The 26,424-nt window shown below is 42.5% G+C and overlaps 2 protein-coding genes and 1 non-coding gene across 9 annotated transcripts in view; all 3 read left to right on the forward strand.

Moving 5' to 3' along the window:
- The first annotated feature begins 357 nt into the window (after positions 1 to 357).
- On the forward strand, positions 358 to 15,673 carry RBMX (RNA binding motif protein X-linked). 5 transcript variants are annotated; one of them, XM_058814011.1, is made up of 11 exons: positions 358 to 392; positions 1,625 to 1,751; positions 1,949 to 2,055; positions 7,480 to 7,651; positions 8,722 to 8,838; positions 9,188 to 9,302; positions 9,419 to 9,544; positions 9,621 to 9,724; positions 10,229 to 11,467; positions 12,366 to 12,452; positions 14,786 to 15,673. In XM_058814011.1, exons 2-9 carry the CDS (start codon positions 1,643 to 1,645, stop codon positions 10,534 to 10,536), a joined length of 1,158 nt encoding a protein of 385 aa, XP_058669994.1. In that variant the 5' UTR covers positions 358 to 392; positions 1,625 to 1,642; the 3' UTR covers positions 10,537 to 11,467; positions 12,366 to 12,452; positions 14,786 to 15,673. The 5 variants fall into 5 exon arrangements, with proteins under 5 accessions (XP_058669994.1, XP_058669998.1, XP_058669997.1 ...); XM_058814015.1 differs by having other exon boundaries at positions 9,636 to 9,724; XM_058814012.1 differs by having other exon boundaries at positions 365 to 392; positions 1,622 to 1,751.
- On the forward strand, positions 1,804 to 1,875 carry LOC131564141 (small nucleolar RNA SNORD61). Its single transcript, XR_009275367.1, has one exon. It is a non-coding gene; the product is annotated as a small nucleolar RNA SNORD61 (small nucleolar RNA).
- A 2,758-nt stretch (positions 15,674 to 18,431) lies between the features above and the next one.
- Positions 18,432 to 26,424, forward strand: part of ARHGEF6 (Rac/Cdc42 guanine nucleotide exchange factor 6) — a 37,603-nt gene continuing 29,610 nt past the window's right edge. For 2 of the 3 annotated variants that reach the window (XM_058814423.1, XM_058814424.1), the window contains exons 1-2: positions 18,432 to 18,635; positions 19,644 to 19,727. In XM_058814423.1, coding sequence (XP_058670406.1) covers positions 18,471 to 18,635; positions 19,644 to 19,727 — 249 coding nt within the window. In that variant the 5' untranslated portion in view covers positions 18,432 to 18,470. Of the gene's footprint in view, positions 18,636 to 19,643; positions 19,728 to 24,377; positions 24,493 to 26,424 lie in introns of those variants that run through there. The other variant, XM_058814425.1, reaches the window with a different exon arrangement.

Genomic DNA, 26,424 nt, shown 5'->3' on the forward strand with positions numbered 1-26,424 from the left:
TGTCGTGCTGAGGAGTCCAGAACGACACAGCACTACACATGGGGCCTCAATCCTTCGGGACGAGGCACAGCCGGCAAACAAAGCTCTATCCCTCCTTTCGCACAGCGCACTCCCGCTGTTCTCCCGCCGCTCGCGGCCCGCGGCCCGCTCCCCGCTCCTGGCAGGACGGGACTCCTCGGCCCTGTGGCCCCGTCCCACCCGGGCCCCGTCGTCCCTCGGCCGCGACGGGAGCCTCGCATCGGCCCCGGGGGGTCTCGGGAGCCTCCTACCGGGCTCGGCGCTGCCGGTGCCGCCGCATCCGGGGCTCCGTCCGGCAGGTGACGTAAAGCTATAAAGGCCCGCAGCGCCTTTGTTCGCCCCCATTGCGCAGTTGCAGATCGGCGCGGGCGGAGGTGAGCGCTGCTGCGGGCTAGGGCTCTGCGGGCGGCACCGCAGGACGCTGCGGAGACCCGCGGCGAAAGGTCCGTGGGGCGCGGGCCGCGTGGCGCGCTGCTCGCGGCGGAGCAGAGGCACGGCGGAGCCGGGCCCGGCCCGCAATCCTTCCCTGCCCGGCTCCGGTTAAGACGGCGGGACCCCCGCCGTTGCGGTGGGGCGAGGAGGGTCCTGGCGGTGTGAGGCGCGGTGTCCGCCATTTTATGTGCGGGGGTTCTTGAGCATCCCGGGGGAGGGCGAAGGGGGCATGGCGGGCGCGCGGCGGCGATGTGTGCGGACGGGCTTGAGTCGCGCGGTGGGTGAGTGCCGAGGAGGCCGCCGGCGCGGGGCCGGAGCGGAGCCGCTGCCAGAGGTGGCCGCCATTTTGTGGCGGTGCCTGAGCCCGCGGAGGGTCCGACGCCCCCCGTGCTCACCGTGCCCGGAGCGCGGCTGAACCCTCGCCCCGTGCGGCCCGGCTCGGCCTCGCCGCGGCTCCGTCGGGGGTGCTTTGTCCGCGCTCCCGCGAGTGCCGGAGCTGGCGCGGGCCTTCCCGCCATCGCGCTGGAGACACGCGGGCAGCGCTTGTCCGCAGGCGCCGGGCGGCCTGCCAGGCACGGGGGGTTTGGCTTTGTCTTCGGCTCTTGGGCTTTTTTTAAGCCCTCCCGCCCCCGCGACTGTAGCAGTGGCATTGCTGTGTAGAACTGCAGTGGTGGTCTGGTGTCAGTTCAGCCTCTCAAGTTGTATAGGCCAGGACTTAAGCATAGGCTCCATGTACTTTAAATAATACAAAGAATGAACTTAATTTAAATACACTGACCTAAGGTGCTCTGAAGAGTTAACAATTTTGTATTACGTTGACATATTAAGCAAATTATTTAAAACGTCCAGGACAAAAGGAGCAGCGCTTCTGGAAGAGTTTTCGCATTCACCAATATTGCTTCATTTTAACAGTGCCTTGTTCCACTATTCAAATTTCTATTTAATATCTTTTAAATACATTATATAATGTGAAGAACTAACTGTTAATACTACTTCGAGTTGCTTCCACTGCAAAAAATTGTAATTACTTGATTTTTTTTTTTATACCTCATATTTCTTACCTAATATCTTTCTAAAGAAAATTTGCTTGTACGTTTGAGGACAGAAGTAATTTATATGAAGTCACTATTGCAGTATGATATTTTGTTAATAATGGCCTCATTCTTTTTAGTAGGTCATTCACAGAATCAAAATGGTTGAAGCAGATCGTCCTGGGAAGCTGTTCATTGGGGGCCTGAACACAGAGACTAATGAAAAAGCCCTTGAGGCTGTATTCGGCAAATATGGACGCATTGTTGAAGGTAAAGAGAACTTTTCTTAAGATAGCAATAGTATAAAACAAACAACAACATAGCTATGATGACTTTTTGGCATTGATCATCTGAAATGATGCTGCTTACATGTCCTCTAAGAAGTTCTGAGCTTAAAAGGTTAAATAAAGGTTAAGTGTTCCTTACCGGGAATTACAGGGAAGGCTGATGTGACTTTGTTTCTGCAGTCCTTTTGATGAAAGATCGGGAAACAAACAAGTCCAGAGGATTTGCATTCGTCACGTTTGAGAGTCCAGCAGATGCAAAAGATGCTGCCAGAGATATGAATGGAAAGGTAGGAATTAAGACCATTTATGCGTTGCAGTTGCTACTGACCAGGACAATTAATCTTCGGGGTAAATCAACTGGTAATAAAAGTTGGAAAGAGCATGGATTAGAAGATCGTGGAGACAAGTTGTGACTTTAAATTTGACAAAATGTCTCTGTCTCCGTGTTTCTCCTGTTCATGGATTTGCTAATAGAAAATGGAAGTCTGGCTGGCAGTCAGCTATGCTCTCTTTTCTTATTGTTCCTTAATCGGTGATGGAGGAATCAGCTCTTCATTCTTGCATGTTTCAATAATGATTTTTGGGTTAATTTTCCTTTTTGATCATATTTGAATGCAGTACTGTGTAAATTACACTTCAGGGAAGTGACTTACCTGAAAATTAGTAATTGTTCCTTTAACATGGGTAACTGTGATTTCCCTTGAGTGCTGGAGCATTGATGAGCTATTTGGTATTCTGAATGTAATCTCCTGCATTTGGGCCTTGCATCATTGATCTGCTTGGTCTGTGTGAGGGGCGTCTTTCTAGTTTATGTGCAATGGCTTTGCAGTTAGCCAGCAACCGAATTTGCTCATTTACGCCCTAAAACGCAAGGGTGTAGCTTTAGGAGCAATAAGATATGTATTGTCTATAAAAATAAAAATATAGGCATTTGCAGCACAGGTTCCAAGATAATACCAGGATAGTTTGTCAGAGAATTGTAGGCTGCTGTAATCTGTATCTGTTGTGACACGTGCTTGAAAAGGTAGATGTAAGTTGGCAATTTTTTGGTAAACAACTGCTTATCTTTATAAAGGTGCTGTCCCTTCAGGCAGGGAAAGCCATCTTAGGTCTCTTGAATTGCAGACTCTGGTTTTCCCTGCATTCTGTGAATGATTGTGTTTAGGTCACACTGCACTGGCTTTGTAAGCAGTGTCTCTTGAGATGCCATTCAAGTAAAGTGAAGAAACATCAAGTGATTGTGATTGACACTTGGGATTTTGGTATGTTTGTCTTGTTTAAGAAGTTGAAGTGAAAGAAAAATATCAGTTGTTGCAGTCAGTAAGTAAAACAACTTTAGGAATAAGAAAGTGAACTTTGTGTAGTGTTCATAAACACAAGAGGTTCGTAAAACCTCTTGTTACTTGTGTTATAGCAGGGTATGTGTTATAGAAGGATAGTGGGTTTTCTTCTCCATGGACTGATGTTTCTGGATGCTTTATGACAATCTTACCACAATTAGGGTTATTCTCTTAGAAGACTTCCTTCCCTTTTAAGCAAGCTAGTAGTTTTGTCAAGGCAGAGAGTGGCAAATTCAGATGACGTTCTTTCTATACCAGCCTAAACATCTGTCAGGGTGCTCCTTTTATTGAATTTTATTTCTCCACTGTCTAGTTTGCCACAGTTCTGAAGACTTGTTTACTGCCGTGCTTAAATAATTTATTTTCTCTGAAATGGTCATTGAATCCTCACATAAGGTAATTTCAAGGACCAATAGGCAATTGTCAGACTGAAAGGAATTCAGTCACTAATCTGTGTGTTTGTGGAGTGCAGCTTGCAAATCAAAATCCCTCTGAAAATAATCACCAGCTGTTCTACATCTTGAATGTTGAGGCCCATATTTGGTCACATTGGAAATATTTGGGACAATACTGCTTGGTAAAGTAGCTAAATGAGACAATGTGTGTGGCTGAGGTTATGTCAACTTGTTCTGGAATGCACAGTCTGCGTTTTTGGCAAGAAATGCTAGAAAGGACGGCCTTGTGGATCATCGTTCTCGTGGGTTTGTCTTCACTATAAATCTAGAAGTACCTTCATCTGCTTTGAAATTGGAACAGCAAATAGTATATAAAAAGAACATTCTCAGATGGGATTTGCTCTAGAATGTCTTCTGGTCCTACTTGCTGTGACCATGGATATGAAAGATATTCATGCGGTGGTCTCTCCTTCTCATCTTCAGGAAGCCTTCTGGACAACAGGTACTGCTTGTATTCCAAAAAGACTCTGCATTCAAGGTCTGAGGGAAGAGCAGTGTTTAAAGCCTGGTGTGAGAAGAGGCAATTGTCATAAATCACAATTTGAAGGTCTCTTTGTCCATTTGGAAAAGATGGGTTGGAGCATTCTTGAGATTCTAATTCTGCTGAGAAGCAGCAGCAGAAGCACTGTGCAGACTGCAGTTCAAGCAGTCTGTAAGGAGTTAGGTGATCTGTCTGGCTGGGGGAAGAGTTCTGCATTGCCTGTCTGTTGCTCATTCTGTCATCCCAAAGGAATTTGAAGTTGTAGCCAGTAGAAGAGGCTGACTCCAATAGATTCTGCAAGAATGAATTTGCATTTGATTTTTATTTTGCAAATGTTTATGAAAATATATGCAGAGTTTTGCACCAGTTTGGGTGAGGAGTATTATGTGAACAGCTATATTTCACTATACTGAGAGAAGCATAGACTAGTCAAAGCGTTGAAGCGTTGAAGATCAGTTTGTCCTGCAGAAAGAGATCACAAGATAATTATTGTAGAGTTGGGATCGAGATTTTTCACTTCAGTTACTTTGTCTTCTAAATTCAATCAATGCTATGATGTCTGAGCAGTGCAAAAGAAATGTAGAAGTACTTAATAGCAGCTTACTAGCCTTAAGAAGAATCTTAATTCATGGCTGTCAAGTCTCCATCCTGATGCCACAAAATGAACATGCTTACCTGGACATAAATGTGGATACTTTCCAGTCTGTAATGGTTGTTGGGTGCAGTGGGCTGTTCTCATGACATTCTGATTCTGCATCTTTAAGATGAAATGGATAATTAAAGAGAGGATATGACCTTAGGCAAAGGGTCAGGACAAACCAAAGATTTTATTCCAGTGTAGACCTGCCAAGCCAGCTGGTCCGTGTTAAGAGGACGGAAGCAGATGCTACAATCCCTCCAGCGTGAACTGTACTCAGCACTATAGAAGATTGTTTAACTGACAGAAAGTGCTTCCTGTTCTTTTGGGAAGAAGTGATACAATGTACAGAAGCTTGGCCTCTTGAGAAATGGATCTTCATTTCTTGGATATATATGGCAAAATATAACTCACTTAATGTGCCATCAAGGAACATGGAGAAATGGAGTCATTGCAGCATCAGCAGCGAAGTGATCCATTGAAGAGGAAAGCCCTGTGCGGTGCTAGGACCAGCTTCATGCGAGTTACTGTAACAGTTTCTTTGAAATACTTGATTTCTTGCCCCACTCCCAAAATTAAGCAAATTTCATTCATTTTTTCTGTTGAAATGTTTGCAGGATAGTTCTCTAATTGTGTTTGGTTGAAATTCCCTGTCTCACTTTACAAATATGTACAGATTATTCATTTCACACATAGGAGACTTTGATTGCCTAAATTACTGTCCTAAATTACTTGTAGCATAAATTATTTCCATGCTTTTTAGCACCAAAGTGACTTTACTTTCTGGTGCTCATATCGTATTAAAAATGCTTCTATAACACTCAAAATCAAGGTTATAAAAATAAGCTACTGAGTGTTCATGTTGACAGCTTGTGCTTTGAGCTCATTGAAAAAACTTCCTTATTTTGAGATGGGTTGTGTGACCATTATGTTTGGTGAGGTAAGACCTTTCTTTGAGCTAAGAAACCATAAAATGTCCCCTCTGCTTTGAAATAGGACTAACTTCAACAAATATTTTCTCGTTAGCAAAAAATACATTCTTGTATCTAGTGAAAGGTCTTTCTGGACCTATGGAATAGCTTTTTAAGACTATTTCTCTAAAGCAGTGTGCAAAGAAACAATCTTTTGCCAAGGTAAGATGCTTAAGTGCAAGGCAGAAGAAAATAGGAGGAGAAATTACAAGGAAAACTGTGCCTCCTACCTAACAGAAATGATAGAATTTAAACCTAGCATCCAGGTTTTCAAAACCCATGCTTGCAGAAGGGGACAGTATTTGCTTTCTAAACTTAAAACAAGCTGTCAAGACCATCCATGAAATGAAGGACAGCAGTGGCCATAGCAAAGCTTAAGGCTTCAAGCTCTGTTCATGCTTGAGAAGGATGAAACTTGAGGATTAATTGCAATGGCAAATCATATGATGCAAACTGAGAAGTTCCAGTCATTAGAGTGGATATTTCAGTTTGTCGTGCCAAAAGGCTTTTTGAGAAACCTTCCATAAGTAAAATATTGCACTAAGTCAAAGCCAAGACCAATATGATTTTGCTGGTATTTCTTACTTTTTTTCCCTCACAGTGGATCAAGTTGAACCTGTGTATGTACACTCAGGTTTTCAAACAATCACTACAACTCTGAGCTGGCAAAATACATCCACCATTACAGTGAATTTTCAGAGAGCTAGGTTTTGACAGAGAACAAAAAATATTCAGTGCTTCTATAAAATACTATTAGCAGTGTAGATAAAGATGTTACTAGCAGTCTAGCAGTTAAATTCGTTCATTTATTGCAGCAAAGAAGTGCAATGAACAACGCTTTCTGCCCAATAATTAATTAAGTTGTCATGGCAGTTAAATATTTAACTGCTAAAAAAGGCAAATAAATCATGTTTGCCAGGATAGGCATGGAATAACCTAATTTTAGCAGGGCTTGTGGTCTTGATTGTGCTATAATAGCCAAACATGTGGCATTTAAAGATCATCCAGAAATTTGATTAACTAGGTTGTATTACTGAGCTTGTTAGTACCTGCTCACGTTTGAGGTATATTGGCTGCAGAGTTCCTGGTATTGCAGATCTGTATTCCAGCAAAAGCTTCTACTTTTTTCATACCACAAAAAAAAAAAAAAAAAAATACAACCACGCAACAGAACCCACAAACAAAAATACCCCAACCACAAAGCACCTTCCCTGTGGAAAAGCAAGTAATAGAGTAAATTGTGACAGTCACCTTGATTGAAAACCCATCTTGAAACACTAGAAAAAAGAGGTGAATTGGCTTACTCAGTCTGCTGTGTAGATGCTGAAATTGCTTCTAAATACTTCCGTGATCACCGTTTTATCAGGACGTCAAGAAAATGTGCTAAACGGCCTCCCCATTGCCAGAAATTCCGACTGAAGCTAAGTTACCTTCAGCTTAATCTTTTAACTACAGGTGCACTCCTAGTTTGGTACAAAAGTACATGGCAATTGAAAGTAAATTGTAGATCATATATCATGTTTCATTTACAGAATAAATGACGTGGGGCTGCCGTAATCATTGGACACTTGTGTTTTCACTGAAAGGCCTTTCTGATGCTGCTCTGTGGGTTTTTTGCCATCAATACCACAAGAATGAAGTACTGTAGAAATTGAAATTAGGCCCAACATGCTGCTGAGTACTTGGGGACTAATACTGAAGACTGAAATCAGTTCTAGAATTGCTCTAACTTATAAAATGGAAGCCCTATAAATAGTGAAGCAAGAGGGGCTTGATTTAAGAAATACAAACATGACTGAGCAGTAAGTAAAGCAGCTTCTTCTTTAGTCATTAGATGGGAAGGCAATTAAAGTGGAACAAGCAACCAAGCCATCCTTTGAAAGTGGTGGTAGGCGTGGGCCACCACCCCCTCCCCGAAGCAGAGGTCCTCCCAGGGGCCTTAGAGGCGCAAGAGGCGGAAGTGGCGCGAGAGGACCACCTTCAAGAGGGAGTCACTTGGGTATGTATTGACCTCTCTCATTATACACTTCGACAACACAAGACCAATCCCATTGGAAGATGACAATAATCCTACTGGAAAAAAAAAAGTCAAACACCTGAATAGTGCACTCCTTGTTCTTTATTAAAATGATGAAATACGATCTCGGCAGTTTAGTCAAAGTTTTGATTAGGCAAGTACACCTTAAGAAAAGGCTTTCAGATGTGAAGATTCCCTTCTACAACTAACACTCCACTTGACTTTTGCCTATGAAAGAAAAGCAGAACTCCTGCCTTGCACGTGAGAAAGGAAGCTTTCTGGTATTCAAGTTGAAAAAGTGATTCGCTACCACCAGGGAAAGGGAACTGCCTTTCATTCTTTATAGCAAGAGGTCTAAACTGAGAAAATTGTAGGGCTGATCCTTCCAGATCAGAGTGAGAGGGCAGCTAAACCTTTTTTGTTAAGTTGAAGCATTCTAAAGTACATTACTTGATACTGGATATTCATTAAGATACAGCTATTTATTCAGACTTTTCAGTATCAAAACAAAACTCACTTAAGTAGCAAACAGTACCTGAGGTGTAACAGTAAAAGCTGTAAGACAGGAAAAAAAAACCCTGGAAATAGTGAAACTTCTGTCTTGAAGAGTCTGCATAGTAGGTTCTGCAAACTTGGTAGTAGTGCCTCTGTTCCCTCTCTGTAGGCTCTTCTCTAGTACATCCCCCCCAAGTAGCTCTTCTGAGAACAGTAACTTGTTAAGCATTTAAGCTGTGACTGATTACAGGTATCAGCTGTCTTTTTCCTTTGCGTCACACCCTGTAGCTTTCGGAAAAGTTCTAAAAGACAGTTCTTGACAGGAAATTAGGCTGTGGGAAGTTTGGCTCTCAATTCTGCCAGTAGCATTTAAAGTGGCTAGAAAACAGGAGAAGGTCTAGTTTTAGAGGTTTAGATAGGAGAGGACTAGTTTTAGATGTTTACTATTGATCATGTAGTGGTAATAATGGCACCTTTAGGTTGTCGTAATTCAGGCTTTAAGAAAATGCAGGTGAGTATCACAGAAATAATAATTGGTTCGTGGCTTCTCCTTCTAGGGTCTTCTCGAGGGCCACTTCCCATGAAGAGGGGTCCACCTCCACGAAGTGGAGGCCCTCCACCTAAAAGATCTGCGCCTTCAGGACCAGTGCGTAGCAGTAGCATGGGAGGAAGAGGTGAGGACTTCCTGACTAAATTAATTGCTTGGTCAACTCTAGAACCTTAGTCTTCCCTTAGGAACTGGTGCAAATCATTGATTCGGACTTCAGTCTGCTGTGGGATGATGCTGTTCCTCTAACCTTTGGTTCCTTTCAGACCAGTATAATTTTGTAGCTGTTGGGAGCAATTTGGTGCAATTTGAATATGTTCTGTCTAGTGCCGCTTTAAAATTGTACAAGCAGAAATGTAAAGTGTTCTAAATGTAGGCTCTGGAGATATTATTAAATTGCTTTAAGCTATTTGTTAGCATTTGCCTTGAATGTTCTGCATGGCTAAATGCTAATTAAATGGACTGTTTCTTTGAAGCTCCTGTGTCACGTGGAAGAGATGGTTACGGTGGTCCTCCACGCAGAGAGCCAATGCCATCACGGAGAGATGTGTACATGTCTCCAAGGGATGATGGCTACAGTACTAAAGATGGGTAAATTCTTCTACTGTTTTATTTTAGTGAACTGGTTTTTGTTTGGAGAAGGATCTTGATTCCAGACCTTCTGTGGTAGAACATGTGGCTAACATCTCAGTTTTTGTTCTTTGTAGTTATTCAAGCAGAGATTATCCCAGTTCAAGGGATACCCGGGACTACGCACCACCTCCACGAGACTACGCATATCGTGATTATGGTCATTCCAGTTCACGTGATGAATACCCCTCCAGGGGATATAGGTACCTACTGTTGGAGTTTTCTCCCTGTCACTTTATTTTTGCTGTAATGTTAGTGATTTGTACTAAGTCTTAGTAGTCTTTCCTCCTATAGCGATCGTGATGGATATGGTGGTGGACGTGACAGAGACTACTCGGATCATCCAAGTGGAGGCTCCTACAGAGATTCATATGAGAGTTACGGTAAGAATCCATTTTGAGGATCATATAAACGTACAGATGTCATAACATCTGACTTTGACTAGGTTGCTTGTGTTTTAGGGGGAAGTGGCACAATTTTTTTCCCCTACAGTGAAAGTGCAGTTGTTGGTTATCATTTGATCGTCTTTTTAATAAGCTGTAAGCTAAAGAAGCAAAGTCTACAGTTCAGAATGACAGCTGTCTCTGGAAAATATGGCTGAATTTCTTCTCTAAAATAACAAGCTGTACTGGAATATCCAGTTAAAGAGCCTGCCTGAATAAAAAAACACCGTCTTCATTCCTTCAAAATCTCTAAATCCACTCACTGCCTGATATGCAATCCCCACTTAAAATACCATTAGTGTGGCAGATTATATTAAGACCATCTCAATACATATAAAAAGAGTAGCAGTAAACATTTTAATACATCAATTCTGTAAATTCAGATTTGAAATTGTTCTATATAACTTATGGTGTTGCCATATTACCTGACCGTTGACCCTGCAGGTAACTCACGTAGTGCTCCACCTGCTCGAGGGCCCCCGCCATCATATGGTGGAAGCAGTCGCTATGATGATTACGGCAGCACACGAGATGGATATGGAAGCAGAGAAAGTTACTCAAGCAGCAGAAGTGATGTCTACTCAAGTGGCCGTGATCGTGTCGGAAGACAAGACAGGGGTCTTCCCCCATCCATGGAAAGGGGCTATCCACCTCCTCGGGATTCTTACAGTAGTTCAAGCCGCGGGGCGCCCAGAGGTGGTGGCCGTGGTGGAAGCAGATCCGATAGAGGTGGAGGCAGAAGCAGATACTAAAAACACTCTTAAACTTTTGGACCAAGACAGATTATTTCTCAAATGTGGAAGCTGTTCTATCTTTACTACCAGAGGACTACTAAAAAGAAAAGTTGTTTTTAACCTTTTTTTATTGTTGCCTGTTAAGTTTTTCCCTCCATGACTTTTATGCTTTTGTGAGAAAAGTTGAAACAATGTTTAATATCATTTCAAAATTGTTAACATTTCTTTCAGAAAGCAGATGTTAAATGTATAAGCTTGAGCTGTGTACTAGTGTTGTAATTTTCAAAGTAAAGTTTCCCTGAAATGCCACACTTCCATCTGATTTTCGTCATGAATGGAACAAGCTGTTCTTAAGATCTTCCGCACAACATCCAACCATCTAACACGGAGATGGATTGCTCTACATGTTCAGCATCTCATTCTGAAAGTATAGCTTGTGATTTGGAGGGTGGTGGGGATGATTCCACATGAAGTTCAGTTATGCCTAGAATTTGAAGTCACAGTATTCCCAGTACAAAATGCCTTCAGATCCTTGTGTAAAGAGAAATAGAGGATTTCATTCACTTAAGCCAGAAAAGCAAGTGGATAATACTATATTCTGCCTTCCTACTGTTTCATGGGGAGTTTAAAAAGATCTCCCCTGCAAAAAAAATCATGTTCGTGTAAGTCAGCTACAAAATACTGTTAAAAAAACAACAATCTGCAAACCATTGACCAATTCCATCAAAGAAGCTGCAAATCGATGCTTACTCACACTGTTTCAAATTTTTGCAACTCTGTAGTGTTTCACTTTTAAAGGAACATCTTTGATTCCAAAGGAGAAAATAAGATAAGCAAAGAAGTCTTTCTCTCCAACTTCTGAAAGGCTTATGGCTTCCTAAAATAAGTGAATCTTTCAGCATTCCACAGCTGATTAAGAGCATCAAATGCCTGTGAAACAGCAAAGATGGTAAGCAAAGCAAACTAGTTTTTCAGTCTAAGTCAAAATTAAAACAAGTTAACTTCTTCTAGTACAGTAAGACAAGCTGCATGTAATGGCAATGGAAGTGCTGTATAGATTAAAGAAAAAAAGGAAAATAAATTCCCCAATAAATTAGAAATTCTTGAAATTCAACAATCCTTGGATAAAAGCATTTGTGGCACCAGTTTTGAAACTAAAACTGTAATCCAGCTCACTGTAGACACAGTATTGCCATGTAGCATGGGGAGGGGATTTTTTCTGACCAGTATCTCTCAGTGAAGATGCTTAAAAAGGCTGCATATGCAGCATATTAACAAAATTTAAACCTTGTGAAGTGAAGAATTGGTTTAGGTTGAGACATATCAGCTCAACTATTGGGAGTTGGAAGCAAGAAATGCAGACTTGATGTTTAGTTAGATGCCTAACTCTGTTTAGTTTGATGCTGCGTTGCAGGGATACCCAGGGATGCATGTGGCAGAGTCTGTGGCAAGTTGTTATAAGTTGGGTGAAGCCATGAAGTTCAAAAGATCCTTGAATATAGTAAACATGAAGACCTCCAACTAAAAGCCAAACTACAAACCCAAAACCTTTGTACTACTGTTTAGTCCTCAGTAAATTTTGTTGTTCAACTTATGGATTTAACATGGCAGTGCACCATTGAAAAGGAATGAGAATCCATAAGCCATGCAACCTTTCTCTAAGCCATTCCAGTTCATTCAAAGCCAGTGAGTGAATCCTCCACCATTTAAAGAAGTAGTAAAAACTTACAAGTGAATAATCTGCAAACAAAACTTGTGCCATTGTTTTGAAATGGGGGCGATTACTGTAGGTTAGCTTGTGCTGTAAAACATTTTTCTCAATTTGTTGTATCTTCTCTTAATTGCAGGGGGATAACTTCTAGAAGATACCACTGAAATAGTGCTGGTTCATCTGTTGACAGCAGATATGAGTGGTGCCTGTACCAATACATAAGGTAAATATGAAACCAGTGTAATAGCTGCAAGGATGTTCCCTGGTCATTGCGTTCGTAGGTTTGAATGGATGTTCTTCATGGCTAAGTGTTGTTTTGACTTCTGTTTAAGTTTTGGAGGAGGAGGCTTAAGAAGGCTTTATAAACCAGCTAGTTTGGGAATGGCAGCAAGACACTACTTGTCTGCAAAAACGGCCAATTTGAGTACAGCTAAAGAAAAGTCATGTGGCAGAAAGTGGTGAGCACGAGTTTTTATAAGAGCAGACTTTTAAAATCAGAGTTGTAATAATAAATGTTAGTATTGACATTTAATTTAATCCTGTTAAATGTGCAGGATTAACATTTTTAGTGAGTATAATCTTGGATTAGGAATTGATCTCTGTAGAGGTCCTGGGATTAAGCTGCAGACTTCAGGTGCCTCCAGAATGGTTTGAGACTGTAGAACAGCTGTGTTTCTTGTCTCTAAATCCTACCCTATTAAAATAATTTTTCAAGAAGATTGAAGAGCAGCAGTCTTTTAATTTTATGTGAAAGTGTGACTTGCTCCTATTTCTCTGAAAACTCAGAAGAAAAAAAGTAGTAGTGGCTGTCATGTTAATTTAGCTTTCTGGAAAATAAAATTTCTCTACTAAATAATTGCTAGTAAAAGAATGGAAGTAACTTAGAGTGTGTGCAGAATTTGACAAAATCTAGCACAGATTAAAGGAAAACGGCAACTACCTTTTCCGAGAGAAGCATTTATGTAAAGAGGCATGTGTGTACTGCCTTATGTAATTCTTTATTGAGTCTGTAAATGTAAGAACATTTTTTTGCTTAGGTTCTACATTCAAGAGCCAACTTTAAAATGGTAAAAAAGCTGTAGTTTGTATAGTTGGTCTATGTGATAGCTGGTCACTGTTACCAGGGAGATTCTATCTTGTGGTAAGGATAGATTCTGTTGTATACTGCATGATGTTTGTAGCCTCAGTTGGGCTACAATTCATTCTCCCTATAGAGTGTCAGTATATGTGCAATGCCCTTGTCAGAAGATGCTAATAATGTTTTATAAATACTCCTGATAAATTGCTGACCTTACCTTGATAATAAAGGAAAAATATGCTTTGTTTCAGGGTACTGGAATGTGTTTCAGATAAAATACAGAATCATCACGAGTGTTTTCTGTTCAGGGGATGCATGTAGTTAAGTAAAACAGAAGCTACTGCCCTACTAGCTTTTTTTCTGATGCTTGATAAAATTTCAACCAGCAAATGCTATCCTTTTCTTTGTTTTCCTTTTAAGATGTGGTTGTTGAAATATTTAAATTAGAGTCTTACTGAAAGGACCCTTCACAATAGGTGTTTCTAAAGGTTAAGAAAACGGAACCTTTTTCATTCAAAAATCATTGATGTCACTAGTGTGCCACTAAAGTGCATTAGGGAAATAGGTCTAAAAGTAGCGTTTCCCCTTCATTTCCCCAACCACCTGCAAAAAACCACAAGGACTCAGTTTTTAAATTCATAGCTTGACCCAGATGGAGGTCTTAAATTCTCTAATGAAGAGATGAAATGCCGTCTTTAATGCAGCGTTCTAAGAGCCTTTAAAAGATACTGACAAATCATCATACAGCCTCTTGTCAGAGTGTTTTAAACTTCATGTATATGCACCTCAGTTCTCTCTGTTAGCTGGAAAGCTGAAGCTTAATTATTCTTGACAAGTGAAAAAGCTTCCCTTTGTAAAAAAAAAAAAAAAGTGGTCTTTTTTCAGTTTAGTAAATCTGTTGTGACCATGTTGTAATAAATGCTGGTATTAGAGACAAAAGCACACTCCATCAGCCTTGTCTTCAGCTGCTAAATGTTTCCAGATTCTTAGCAGGCATGGTACCAATGTTAAGGGAGCAGTAAATAGATCTTGTGGCAAGGAAGGTAATAATAGCCTTGTGGAAAATCAGGGTGTAAATGGAATTGCCAGCTGTATACCTTCTCTTGATTACAAGTTTGATTTTATTTATAGCACATTATTACTTACAGATTAATACCAGTACGTATACCAGTGTATTACAGAACTCCTGAGTAGCATGCTGAGGTTATCAAGAGCTGGTGGAATTTGAAGGGGGAATTCTCCCAGGTACTTAGTACCTGCCCTGGAGACAGTCTTATACAAGCAGTATGCATTAATACAAGTTGTCCTCGGGGCATTTTGATTATTGTAGTTAGCTACTGATGTACTTTCATACTGTTGGAACAGATAAAATACAATCAAAATGTATTAACTGTATATATAAAATGAATTCAAAGATAATCTAGCATTTTTGTCTGTTGGCTTCTGAGAGGGTACTAACTTGCATTTCCTTTTTCCAGTTACAGTGAAAGGTGAAGGTGGCAGTGCAGCAGTGGATGTGCATTGGAGAATCAAAGGATAACAAATTACAACTGATACAGCCTGGCTTTTGAGTGTAGTGTTGCCCACCATTTTCTAGAGGAATGTGTAAGCATTCTGGAGTTGCCTTTGAAAGTAGCACTACCAATATCTTGGACATACATAAAATTTATGGTGGAAGCCAACTGCTGTCTGCCATAGCTTGCACCTTCCAACAGTCCAGAGTGAGCTGGTTCATTGCTTGTTGCACACACATCCTACAGCAGCGAAATACTTTGGTTGCCTTTTACACGTATGCTTGCCATTTATGCTGGTAAAAAGAGCAAGTTACACAGAAGTAAGTCTTAGTGTACTTGAATACAGAGGACTTCACCACGAAACTACGGAAAGTTCTGCTATATTACATTAACAGTTTTGTCCCAACCTTCTGGATGAGAGAAAGGGAGTATTGCTGTGCTGAGACAATGTTGGTGATGAATGGCCAGAATAATTAGTGTTCCTCGATGTACACTGGACATATTGGTGCTTCCTTCAAAACTTTGTCTTGATTTTGATGCATTTTTCTCTTACATACATGTTGATGGGCCAATGTATGTGAGAGGAATCCTCAGGCATTGGTATTTCATGTAGAAAACTCATAAACAATAATGGATAATAAAATATAAAATAATACTGACTTCTAATAGACATAAACTGATCTCATTTAAACAATCCTCAGCTCATGAGTGACTGAAGAAGAAAAAGCATGCATACCTTGTCTAGAGATTTAAAACTTTATGTTTGGGATGAGGACATCACTTCAAATCTCAGTTAGGGGCTGCAGATTCTAGGAGTAAATCTGTGTAGCAGATTGGTATAATTGCAGTATTTCCCAGGGCAAATAAATTTACTGTTAACAAGAATTATGGGTTTGGGGTTTTATTGTCTAATTTAAAAGAAAAACATATTCTTGGACACACTTGGATGGTGGTCAAGATCACTAGTGTTACATCTTGGGAGTTTATTGTTACAAAGTGATCTCAGTATCCCTTCTGCAAGAAGGAGTAACATTCTGTACTATTTTCAGCATTAGCTTAGTGTTGAGCGCTGCTGTTCAGGCTGAACTGGATCGTTCTTCCTAAAGTGTAATGCCAAAATGGCAGCTATTGTATGATCAGTTCCTGCCTAAAATCCTACTTAATGAGAATATATCCTGATCTACAGTATTAGCTCATGCAGAGAGTCAAACTTTTCATTGAAAGCCACCAGTTGAAATGTATCAGTAGATTCTGCAGCAGACAAATACTTCAGTGCTGTTCCTTGTGGTATTTTCCCTCTGCTGGAAAAAAAGAGTGAATTGCTTAAGCGTGTGTGACTTTGAAAAGAACCACTCAAAAATGGTTTCTGAATATGTGACTGCTCATCTTACCTTGCTCCTCTTGCTGTGTTGTTCTGATGTGTATGCTGCCAGAGTCACTTGGTTGTTGAGTAAAGGAAACTCACCCCCTTTTAAAATAACACTGTGGTATAAATCAGGCTGTAAATAAGATTTTAAACTAAGTTGACTGTGCAAGAGATGATTGATGATTCACTTGATTTGTTGCTGTCAGCAAATAGACAAAGGTGAAGTCTTTCCAAAGACCAGACCAGACACTTCTTTCCTTAGTGGCTCTACCTTCATACCTTGGGTTTGCCACGGGATTAATTTTGGTGTGGAAGTGGGTAAGCAAGCTGGAATGTGTTTAGAAAGGACTCTAAAGGATGTGAGGTTGGGATTGAAGTAGCTAATGAAAAACTCCATACATTTTTGGGCTTTGTGAATATCTATATCTGCAGATTTTTTCAAGCTGTTGGTAAGTGTTCAAGATGTGGGAAGTATTTTCATTTAATTGTAGTTGCAGACATTAATATCTTCTTGGCTGCAGCAGCTGCATGTGAAATAATCATAAAACTAAACCTGCGCATGTATACCAAAGGTTTCCTTTAGAGGAGGGAGTGGGTGAAGTACTTCAGTGTTCAGGTTTGTAACACTGACTTCAATGAAGCAGATGTGTCATTCTCCCAGTGTTGGAAGTACTTCTATTTACATTAGAAACTGCTGTGTTCTGATGCGGTGGCTGAGGTGTCTTCTACATCCAAATGCATGTCCCCTTTGATAAATGATCATTAGTAGTTATCTTGGCTACTACAGATTTGAAAAAAGAATTATGAAATTGTGGGTAATGCATGTATTTCCTTCTGCAAAGCAATAGTGCTCATGACAACTGGAAAAAAATCCCAAAACAACTGAATTGCCAATTAGTCATAATTTTGGAATCTTTTGCACACTGCTCACCAAGTGCAGTGAGCTGTGATTGAGCTGTAGCCCACTTTATTCACAGTGCCTGCAGCCATGTGTTACGAATATTCCACACTACAGAGATCTGGAACTCATCCCAGAGTCCTGAAAAAGGTCAGAATTTGTGTCTAACCCTGAAGGGACAGTTCTTATTTACTGGTGGCTCTTAAAATTGGTCCATTGGTAGGTCCCGGTACCAGTCGTAAAACTTGCAAAGTACAGGCAAAACCATGCCCATTTACTGTGTACAATTTTATCATTCTGCTGCTCTGATTTTCCCCAACCCTTTAAATCATTAGTTTGGTAACACTGGGTTCTTGAAAGCTGCTTTAAGTGACAAAGGTAGGAATTGGCTCAGAACACTAACCAAGAAATTCTGGTCTCTAGGATATTTTGTTCTTGGATTTTTCATGCCATGGTGTTCCAGCTTCATCATCAACAGAATTGCTTCATTTTCCATCTGTTCTGTTGAAAGGACAGTTATAAAGATGACTGGACTTTTCTGACTTGCTGTGATAAGTAATGATGGTTAATACTGCCCAGGCAGGGTGGAAAGCTACCTTCAGTAGATCCTGCAGTGGTGTTAGAAAGGGACATCTTAATAAGACAAGTAAAATAGTGGGGAATTTTTTTCTCAGCTTTGGATGACTTAAATTCCTGACCTTTTTGAAGTTATCCAGATAATTGTTTTGAGAGATTATCATCTCCTAAATAACCGTTTTGGATTATATGTGGACTTCTACACAGCAGTTGAAGAGAGGCATTATTCATGTGCATGTAAAGTGCATGATCAGAATTTATTTTCAAAAATGAGACAATAGAAAATGACTGTAAAAGGCAATTTTAACAACTAGGTTTGCCACATAAGGTTGAAAATCTCTATTTAGTCCTACATTCCTTCAAAACATCACCATTACGAATTCTGTTTTAACACTGGAAATTTATTGTTCTTTACAGTATTAAGAAATTTATTTCTTTGGGCAATAACCTTAAGTTAAGACTAAATTTACTAGGTGATAGGGTGCTAGCTGCCACAAGGAGGAAGTCCCTATGTGAGATATTTTGGTGTAATAACTATTGATATAAAATACTTGCATTTTCAATAATTCTGCAGAGATGTAGTTAACAATCTGCTTTCCCTTTTTCCTGCTGAGTATTAGAAACTGTTTTATTTTGACAACAGTTTTGTACCTTAAAGTAACTTCTTTTAGTTCCTAAGATTTAGTTTCTGTACTAAGCCAAAAAAAGGTAGTTTCACACTTGAGCTGCAGCAGGAAGATGTAATCACGGATGTGGGTTCCAGTACACTGTTGTACAGGAGAACAGCTCTGGCGGCAGAGCTCTCCGCCATGAATCCAGAAGAACAGATTGTAACATGGCTTATTTCACTAGGAGTCTTAAATTCCCCTAAGAAAATAGTGGATGATCCAGAGGGGTTCCTGAAAACCTCTCTGAAAGATGGAACTGTGCTTTGCAAACTCATTAATCGGCTTCTTCCGGGATCTGCAGAAAAGGTAATGCTTTCTGATGTATTTTGCCTTGTTGAGACAACCCTGCTCAATGAAACCCTGCCCTGGGCATTCTGAGCCCTAGCTGCTCTGATGAGAGGAGCACAGAGCTTCAGAGAGAGGTGTTTTACATTTAAGTTTCTAATTGAGAGCCAAGTATGATTGTAGCTTTGGTTCCTTGATTTTGTTTCTACATCCAGAAAAAAGCCCTGCAAGGTTGCTGTTAATTCGCTTACCCACGTTCAGTCAGTGGCAGGAAATAGTTGGCCTACCAGAGATCAGAATATCTTGATTTTTAATAGAAGGATTTGCAGTGTGTCAGTATTTACATCAATATAATTAATTACAACTGTAAATATAGTCAGTCTTTCAAAACTCTTACTGCAAAATGCTTTGTTAGTCAGTAAATGCACTGGAGAAGCAAATTGGAACAGGAATAAGCAAATAACCCTTGCATTTGTGCCATTTGGTCTGTCCCAAGACCCGCAAATCCATTGGTACTGAAGCCATGTGAATGCCTCCTGTTACAGTTTGACAAGGCATGTATTCACAGTCCAGAAGTGTGTAAGAATCTGAAGGAGAAAAAAAAGGGAAGGAGTCCAATGAGAGATAGGAACTGGCAACACAGAAGCGAAGCTTTTAAAAAAGTAACTACACAACGGGTTCTCCACCCCATAAAAATGGAGCCTTTCATTATGCAGAAATCCGTTTTGCTAGCTCCTTATCTTTTTCTTACTTGTGGTGGTTTGGGGCAGCATGTTGTTAAAGGTCATCAATTTCCCACTGTCAGTTAGGGCACTGTCATATGCTGGCATTCAAAACAAGATGCCGACAGTTTCTGTGTGTGCATCACTTCCTCCAATGGCTTTCTTCCTGCTTCAACAGCTTGCCTGCCACCCCCACCCGCCCCCTGAAGAAGCTTCCCTAATTCAGTATAAAAGGCACATGTCAATATTCATGCAGGCCTTCTCAGTACAGGCAATGCAATGAGATCAGTGGATTTTCTTTCTTTAGTATTGCCTGGAGCCTAAAAATGAAGCTGATTGCATCAGTAATATTCAAGAGTTCTTGAAAGGCTGCGCACTTCTGAAAGTGGAGGTAAGTCAACTTAGATCCTTTCTTTTATTGTAACATGCCAGTTTGATCAGCCTTCTCAAAGGAAGCCAATTATCAGAGGGAAAAAGTTGGTGTCTTTTGTATTATAATAACACAAATCAGAGCATGGATGATTCAATATGCAGTCTGGGTAATTTGGAAACAGTGTATTAACTGTGAGCTTGACAGATTCTCATCTTTTGAGACAAAGCATGCAGCAATAACAGATCTGTCTAAACAGACTTAACCTAGACCTGTTCATAATTTTTTTTTTCATTATTAGAAGGAATTGCACATTTTAGCCCTGCTTTAATGGGAAGGTGAAGTATTCTCAATACTGCACTATTTTTCATCCCCTGCAACTGTTGTGTAAGATTCTGCAAAACATATTAAATTGTTCCTTACACAAAAAGAAACCCAAAAAACAACCTAATGAAGTCAAAAGATACCTTTCTTGTGGCTGTTCCTGATCCTATCTGTGTAGATTCTTACGCTTAACCATAGCTCATATTTGCAAGATCAGAGTCTAAATGAATCACTTCAGAATTCAATTAGTTTTGCCATCAAATTTGTTACTATCTAAAGGCTTTTGTGTTACACTTAAATTGCTACAGTAAAAAAAAGCCAAAAACCTGTAACTATCTTGTTTGAAATATGCTCAAGATTGTGAAAAAATTTTTTCTGAAGATGAGAAAGCAGGGACAGAATCCTTGGGCATTATACAGAATATTCATGCACCACAGTGAGAAAAGTCCAACCCACAATAGCTCTGTTCCTGCATTTTTTCCTTTGAAGGTCTAAACAAGAAAAGAGCCTTTCTACTCTTTAGAGCTTTTTAGCTAAGCAGCATGAAAATGTGCTCATTCCAGAACTGTCTCCCTGGTCCTTTGTTGCCCAGTGATGCATTTCTTGGAGCCTGCTGCAGCAGCACAGTCTTAAGAGCATTTATATATAGAGAGAGAGAGAGATTTATAATCCCTGAAGGCCTATTGCATCAGAAATCACTTGTTGCTAGTCTTCTGGTACTGACCATGTGATTTCCTCCATTTTTCTGAGTTTTGTTTTCTATTTGTAAACTAATAATAAAATGGTTGTCAGGGAAGGTATTCTTAAAAATGGGAATCTTAAACAGCTGAAAGGCAGGACAGGAGAACAGTCCTCGTCTGTTGTGCAGTGCCATCTCAAAGCTTTGAAGCTCATTCTGCAATATTGCAGTCACACTCCACAATTTTCAGATACTCAGAACAGGCAACATGGTGTGTCCATCTCTAGGTGTTCCTCTGATCCTCCATGTGCCTTTTCTTCCTTGGCTTTAATAAAGTGAAGATTTCTGGCTTTTTTTCCCTTCTGATTTGTAACCCACTTCATCTTTGAAATATTCTGAGCCTTCCGTAGCTTCCCTTATGCTCATGTGCATCTCTCCTGTTTGCTGTGAGAGGAGACCTCAAAAGCTGGATAAAAACTTGAGCCTCTCTAGCTCGAGTTTAAATTTTGCAGTGAAATGACAACAATTTCTTCTTGGTTTTTTTTTTCTTTTCCAAAATATTGTCATTTTATAACACCAAGACATGAATTTTCCTTCTTCCTAGTTCCTCTGTAGCCTCGTGTAGAAGAAGGCTCAAGGTAGGACAGCTGAGATGGTGGGCAAGACATGGCACAGGCGGAGTGCTTATGCTTCCTTCCGTCTCTTCTCCCATGTTGCCAGCTTTTCTGAGTCCTCTCAGGCAAAGCCTCTGCCATCTGTTCCTTCTAAATGCCGCTCTGTTTGGAACATCTTGACAAGGAGACTCTAAGCAGCATTCCTACCAGTGATCCTCCCTCAAGCCTGACCCCCAGTTTGCTTTGGAAAGGGCCATTGCCCTTTAGGAAGGGGTTTACTCTGTCACATTTACTCTGGAAGTGTGTCTGGAGCATCAGAACAGGCAGAGAACCTTCTGCTTCTAAGATCTATCAGCATTTAAGTTGCAGTGATCAGGTATTAGGTAAAAGGAAGATGAGCACAGAATAGGGTTCTGTTCTGCCTCAGCAACATAGCCTGAGGAAAGAGTAACATCACGAAAGGTCTGGGCTTAGTACATTTTAATTCTGTGAGAGCCATCCTGCTGCTTACCCAGACCATGGATATGAAAATCAAACCCCAGTGGTTCTCTCAAATTCTGCCCTTCTCCACATGCCACAGTGAACTCTTGCTTCCTAGATGTGAGGTACCCTAGAGCTGGACCTGAGCCACCTCTGTCTTGAGACTGACAAGGGTATGTTAAGGTCAAATATTCTGTTCCTGTTGCAGATGTGAACAAAAGAGGGTATTTTGAGGAAAATAAGAATTCACAACTTCTTTTCTGGATGCTGACTTGTACAAAAGGGCCTCACCCTGGGGAATCTTAAACATGACATTAGCATGCCATCGTGGCATCCCTTGGCTTCATTGTACTCTGCCTTCCATTTGCTTTTGTCATGGGTGTTTGTGCAGCTGCCATGTAATACACCACTTCACTGGACATTGCCAGCATGCAGGAAAGTGGTCAGTGTGGAAGGCAGGGTTTCCAGCAGCTTTTGGTGGAAACTCAAGTCCCACCTCCCACTGAACAGACACTTCTTGCCAGTCTTTCCCAGTAGGAGGGAATGCATAGAGGTTACTCTTTCAGAACTACACATATGCACTTCCCTCCTACCCTTTGTTGTCCTGGTAACTCAGGAAGTGGAAGAAAGACACAGTGAGGCAAACAGCAACTTCTCTTGTTTACAGGTGCAGTGAAACATTTGGACATAGGGGTAGAAGGACACTGACCTTCCTGTTATGAGCTGGCTCCATTAAGATGAAGCCATTCTGCGGGCTGGAGGTGTGAGCTGGAAGAATCCACCTCATGGCAGAGTATAAATAACAAAACTGTTCCTTAGCTTCAGCCCAGGACTGAAGCCTGAAATCTTTTGCTCTTTCACGTATGTTAGTCCTAAAAGAGATGGCAAGCGGGGGAATCACCCCATCCTTCTAACCAGGCAAGAGTTTTAATGAGGTGAAATAATGAGAATGTGTCCTAAACTTTCCAGCAGCTTTTCAGTGCTAGAATTTGATCCAGGTTATAAGAATATCAGTCAGCCCAGCTCTGCTGAGGCAAAGGACTAGTCAAAAGACATGGGCACTTCATTGGAGCTTAGGTGTCCTTAGAGGATTCTTTCATGGTTTGGATGGAGGAACAGTGCAGAAATCCTAAATGTGCTTCATTCACACTGTGGCTTCAGCATCTGAGCTGTGTTTCTGACCCAAGAGCTGGTGCAGTGAGTGAGCGCTGCTAAGGTAACACCAGCTGGATGCTGGTGGGTTGAGGTGGAAAGTGGACAACAAAGAGTTTTGTCCTGATGGTGAGGTGCAGTCTAGTGTAGAAAAGACAGGGAAGAGATCATGACTAAAGAGAAAAATCATGGAAGGCTCCTGGCCTAGCTTGTTCTTGAGGACAAAAATGGGAACTTTGATTTTGCTGTTGACACCAGTGTGCATATAACAACAGTAGATCAATAGCTAAGCACCATTTGCTAGTGAAGAAGAACAAGACCTTTATTCAGTAGCCGCATTTTATTGTTATTAACTACAAAACTTCTGACAAGGTCTGTATTTTGTGAACTAAGAACAGTATATGCAAGATAAATCAATAGCTGGATTAACCTGGCTGTCCAGAACAATCGTAGAATATGCAGAGGACAATTACCATCACGGGCAGCACAGAGGTTTTTTGTGCTATTGGAGGTGCCTGCAACCTCCGACAAACTACCTGGATTGAAGGTGTGGGAGAGCAGGTGAGAGATCATCACCCTTTTAACTCCCCAGCCATGCACTCCCAAAACCTGCTCTGCTTTGGCTTCATTCCAAAGTGACATTACCTCTCCTAACTGGATAACATCAGAAGCAAGAGCTCCTGCCCAGCACCAACCAGCACAAGCACTGGAGAATGGGTCTGTCTGCAGTTAGAGTGACCCAGTGTACCAGAGAGCCCTGGCTCCAGGTGTGTGGCATGTCCCTGCATGGGGCTGGAACAGCTGGGCTTCACCCTGGATATCAGTGCAGCGCTGCATTCACCGTCCACACTGCAGCCTGCTGGTGTGCTGAAGTATCTGAGGATTTTCCTGTTCCCTGTAGGAGAATGTTCTCCAAACAGATGGGCACAGCCAGTAGAGGATGCAGGCAGCCTCACTGCCTCAACTGAACTGTGCCCCATCTATGGGCCCTCCCGCAGTGTTTCTCTTCGCAGTGGTGCAAACCTGCTGCAATTACTGTTCCAATAGTGTGGGTATTCCTTTTCTGTTCTATCCTTTCCTGTCCTTTCAATTTTTTCCTTTCCTCTTCCCTTTCCTTTCCCTGTCCCTTTCCCCTAATTCACTTTTTCCCTTTCCCTCCTCCCTTTCCCCTTCCCCTCCCTGATTTACTTTTCCTCCTCCCCTTTCCCTTTCTTTCCTCCTCCCTCCCCCACACCTCCGGCCTTACTCTTCTTCCCTTTCCCATCTCTTTGCGCTTTGCTATCCCGTTCGTGCTCCTCCGGGGGTTTCCCGGTGCCTCCGGCCCGCGGCCGGCGGAGGGAGCTGCGGCCGCACGGCCGCGCCGCGTCCCGCAGCGAGCGGCGGGGCGGAGCGGGGCGGCGGCGCCGCCTGTCACTTCCCCTTCCCTTCCCTTCTCCGCGCCGCGATCCGGCTCCGGGTCAGAGCCGCCGCGGCCGCTCCGCAGCACCGCCCGCGCTGCCGCCATGCCCCGGGGCTGCGCGCCCGCCCGCCCGCCGCCGTGAGTACCGAGCGCCTCCGGGGCCCGGGGTCCCCGCGCGTGTCTCAGCCGCTCAGCAGGGCTGTCTCCGCCAGCTCCCGCGGGTGTCCCCGCCGAAGGGGGTGAGGGCACCGCGGCGCCCGAGCAGAGCCCCCGGAGACGGAGCGGTGCTTGTGCTCCGCGGGGGCGGCCGCGCTCCCGCCGCCCGCCCGGTCTGTCTCGCCGATGCTGGCGGAGCTGCGGCCGCGCCGCCGCTCCCGCTGGAGGCAGAGGCGGGTCCGGCGGGAGCAGCCGGGGCAGCGAGCGCCCGAAGCGCCGCATCGCTGGGGGACGGGCGGCTCTCGCCCCTGGCCTCGGGTTTGGAGGGGTCGCGGCCGCGCCGGGCTTCGGGCTTGGCACCCAGCTGGGGGCTGTCCAACTGTGGACAGCTCGGACTCGAAACGCAGCCTGGCTTTCCCTAACTTTTCTGTGCTTCCCGTCGCGGGACTGGGATTTTGGGTGCTGATAACTTGCTAGCCGCGCCCGGGTTTGGTCTCCTGTTCTCGTCCTTCCCGAAGAGCCGGGTGCTCTGGTCGCGAAGCGCCGGCTCCTGCTCATCCCCTCGCTGCCTGTGGCGGAGGCTGGCGGTGCGGCAGTGCAGAGCTTCTCTTGCCCGGTGCGATGCTTGACGGAAACAGCCAGAGTGTTTTACCGAGGGGAGCGGCAGCCTGTGATTCTGGAAGTCAGAATAGCGTTTTAATGGAGATCCTCCGATGACAGGTGTAGATTTAAATGGGGGTTTAGTTACATCCACCTGATCTTCCATGTGTTAGAAGTGAAAAAGCCTTTTCTGCCTCTATTTATCTTCTAGCTGCAGCTTGTCTTTTAGCTATGAATGGAATTATCAATGAATTGTGCTGGAAAAAGTAAATTTTAGTTCATAAATGAGGACTTTTTTTGTATGAGGAATTTATTCTGGAACAAGCTACAGAGTATATTTATTTACATTACAGCAGCTGACTCCACATAGCCACTGTTCCACAGTAGCTGTTCCAGAAAATTTCCCCATGAAGAAGTTCTAAATGTTATTACTTGCTTTTGGACTAGAATTTTTTGCATATCTTTCTTCCTACCACTTTGATCTGGACTTTGTCAGCCTGATGACTCTGAGCTTACAGCATTATTCTCTGCATTGAAGGATTTGGGATGTATTTTTTCTACTTTGCTCCTTAGGAAAAAAAAAAAGTGTTAATTCAAGGCAGGACTTAATTTTTATGGAATTACTGAAGTGGAAGAAAAAGGATACGGATGAAAAAATGACACACCAGAGAGATGCATGCAAACAACCCATCCTGGCTGCTGACTTTCCTCTTGTGCCATTCTGCAGCAGCTGCCAACGGGGTCATGGCGCGCCGGGCTCTCTGTTACCGTCTCCCTTTCCACGGAGATGGGAGCGTCGCTGCTTAGGGCTGAAGGCTGTGCTTGCACGGCGCTGCCTGTAACTGCAGGGCAGGAAAACTGGCTCCGTGCTGCAGCTGGCAGAGGGGATGGGACTTGCATGGTCCAAAGGAGCAAACCCGAGTGAGTGCAGGTGATAGATCAGCTCGGAAACTGCCCAACGTAGGTGGGTATGTCCCTGGAATGTGCAGAGCAGTAGATGCGATCGGAGCTGTGGAGCTACAGGATTAAATATTTGTAATGACAGCAAACTGTCCCCATGCTAAGCATGGATTAAATTTCTTTAGGGTAGAACATGTCTCCTATTATTGAGTAGCTGAGTCAATCTGCAAACATATTCCTAATAAAGAGCAGCCTTCATACTGTCTGTGTTGGACTTTGGTGCTGCTCTGGTGTGTCTGTTTAAAAGGAGGAGATGCCGCCAGCATCCAGGGCTGTGAGAGAGGACAGTCCCCTTCCTATTTGAAATATGCCAAGCGTACTCAAGGAGCTCTGTGTGGAATGCAAGAAAGGGCT

The sequence above is a fragment of the Ammospiza caudacuta genome, chromosome 14 (genome assembly GCF_027887145.1).
Source record: "Ammospiza caudacuta isolate bAmmCau1 chromosome 14, bAmmCau1.pri, whole genome shotgun sequence".
Lineage (NCBI taxonomy): Eukaryota > Metazoa > Chordata > Aves > Passeriformes > Passerellidae > Ammospiza > Ammospiza caudacuta.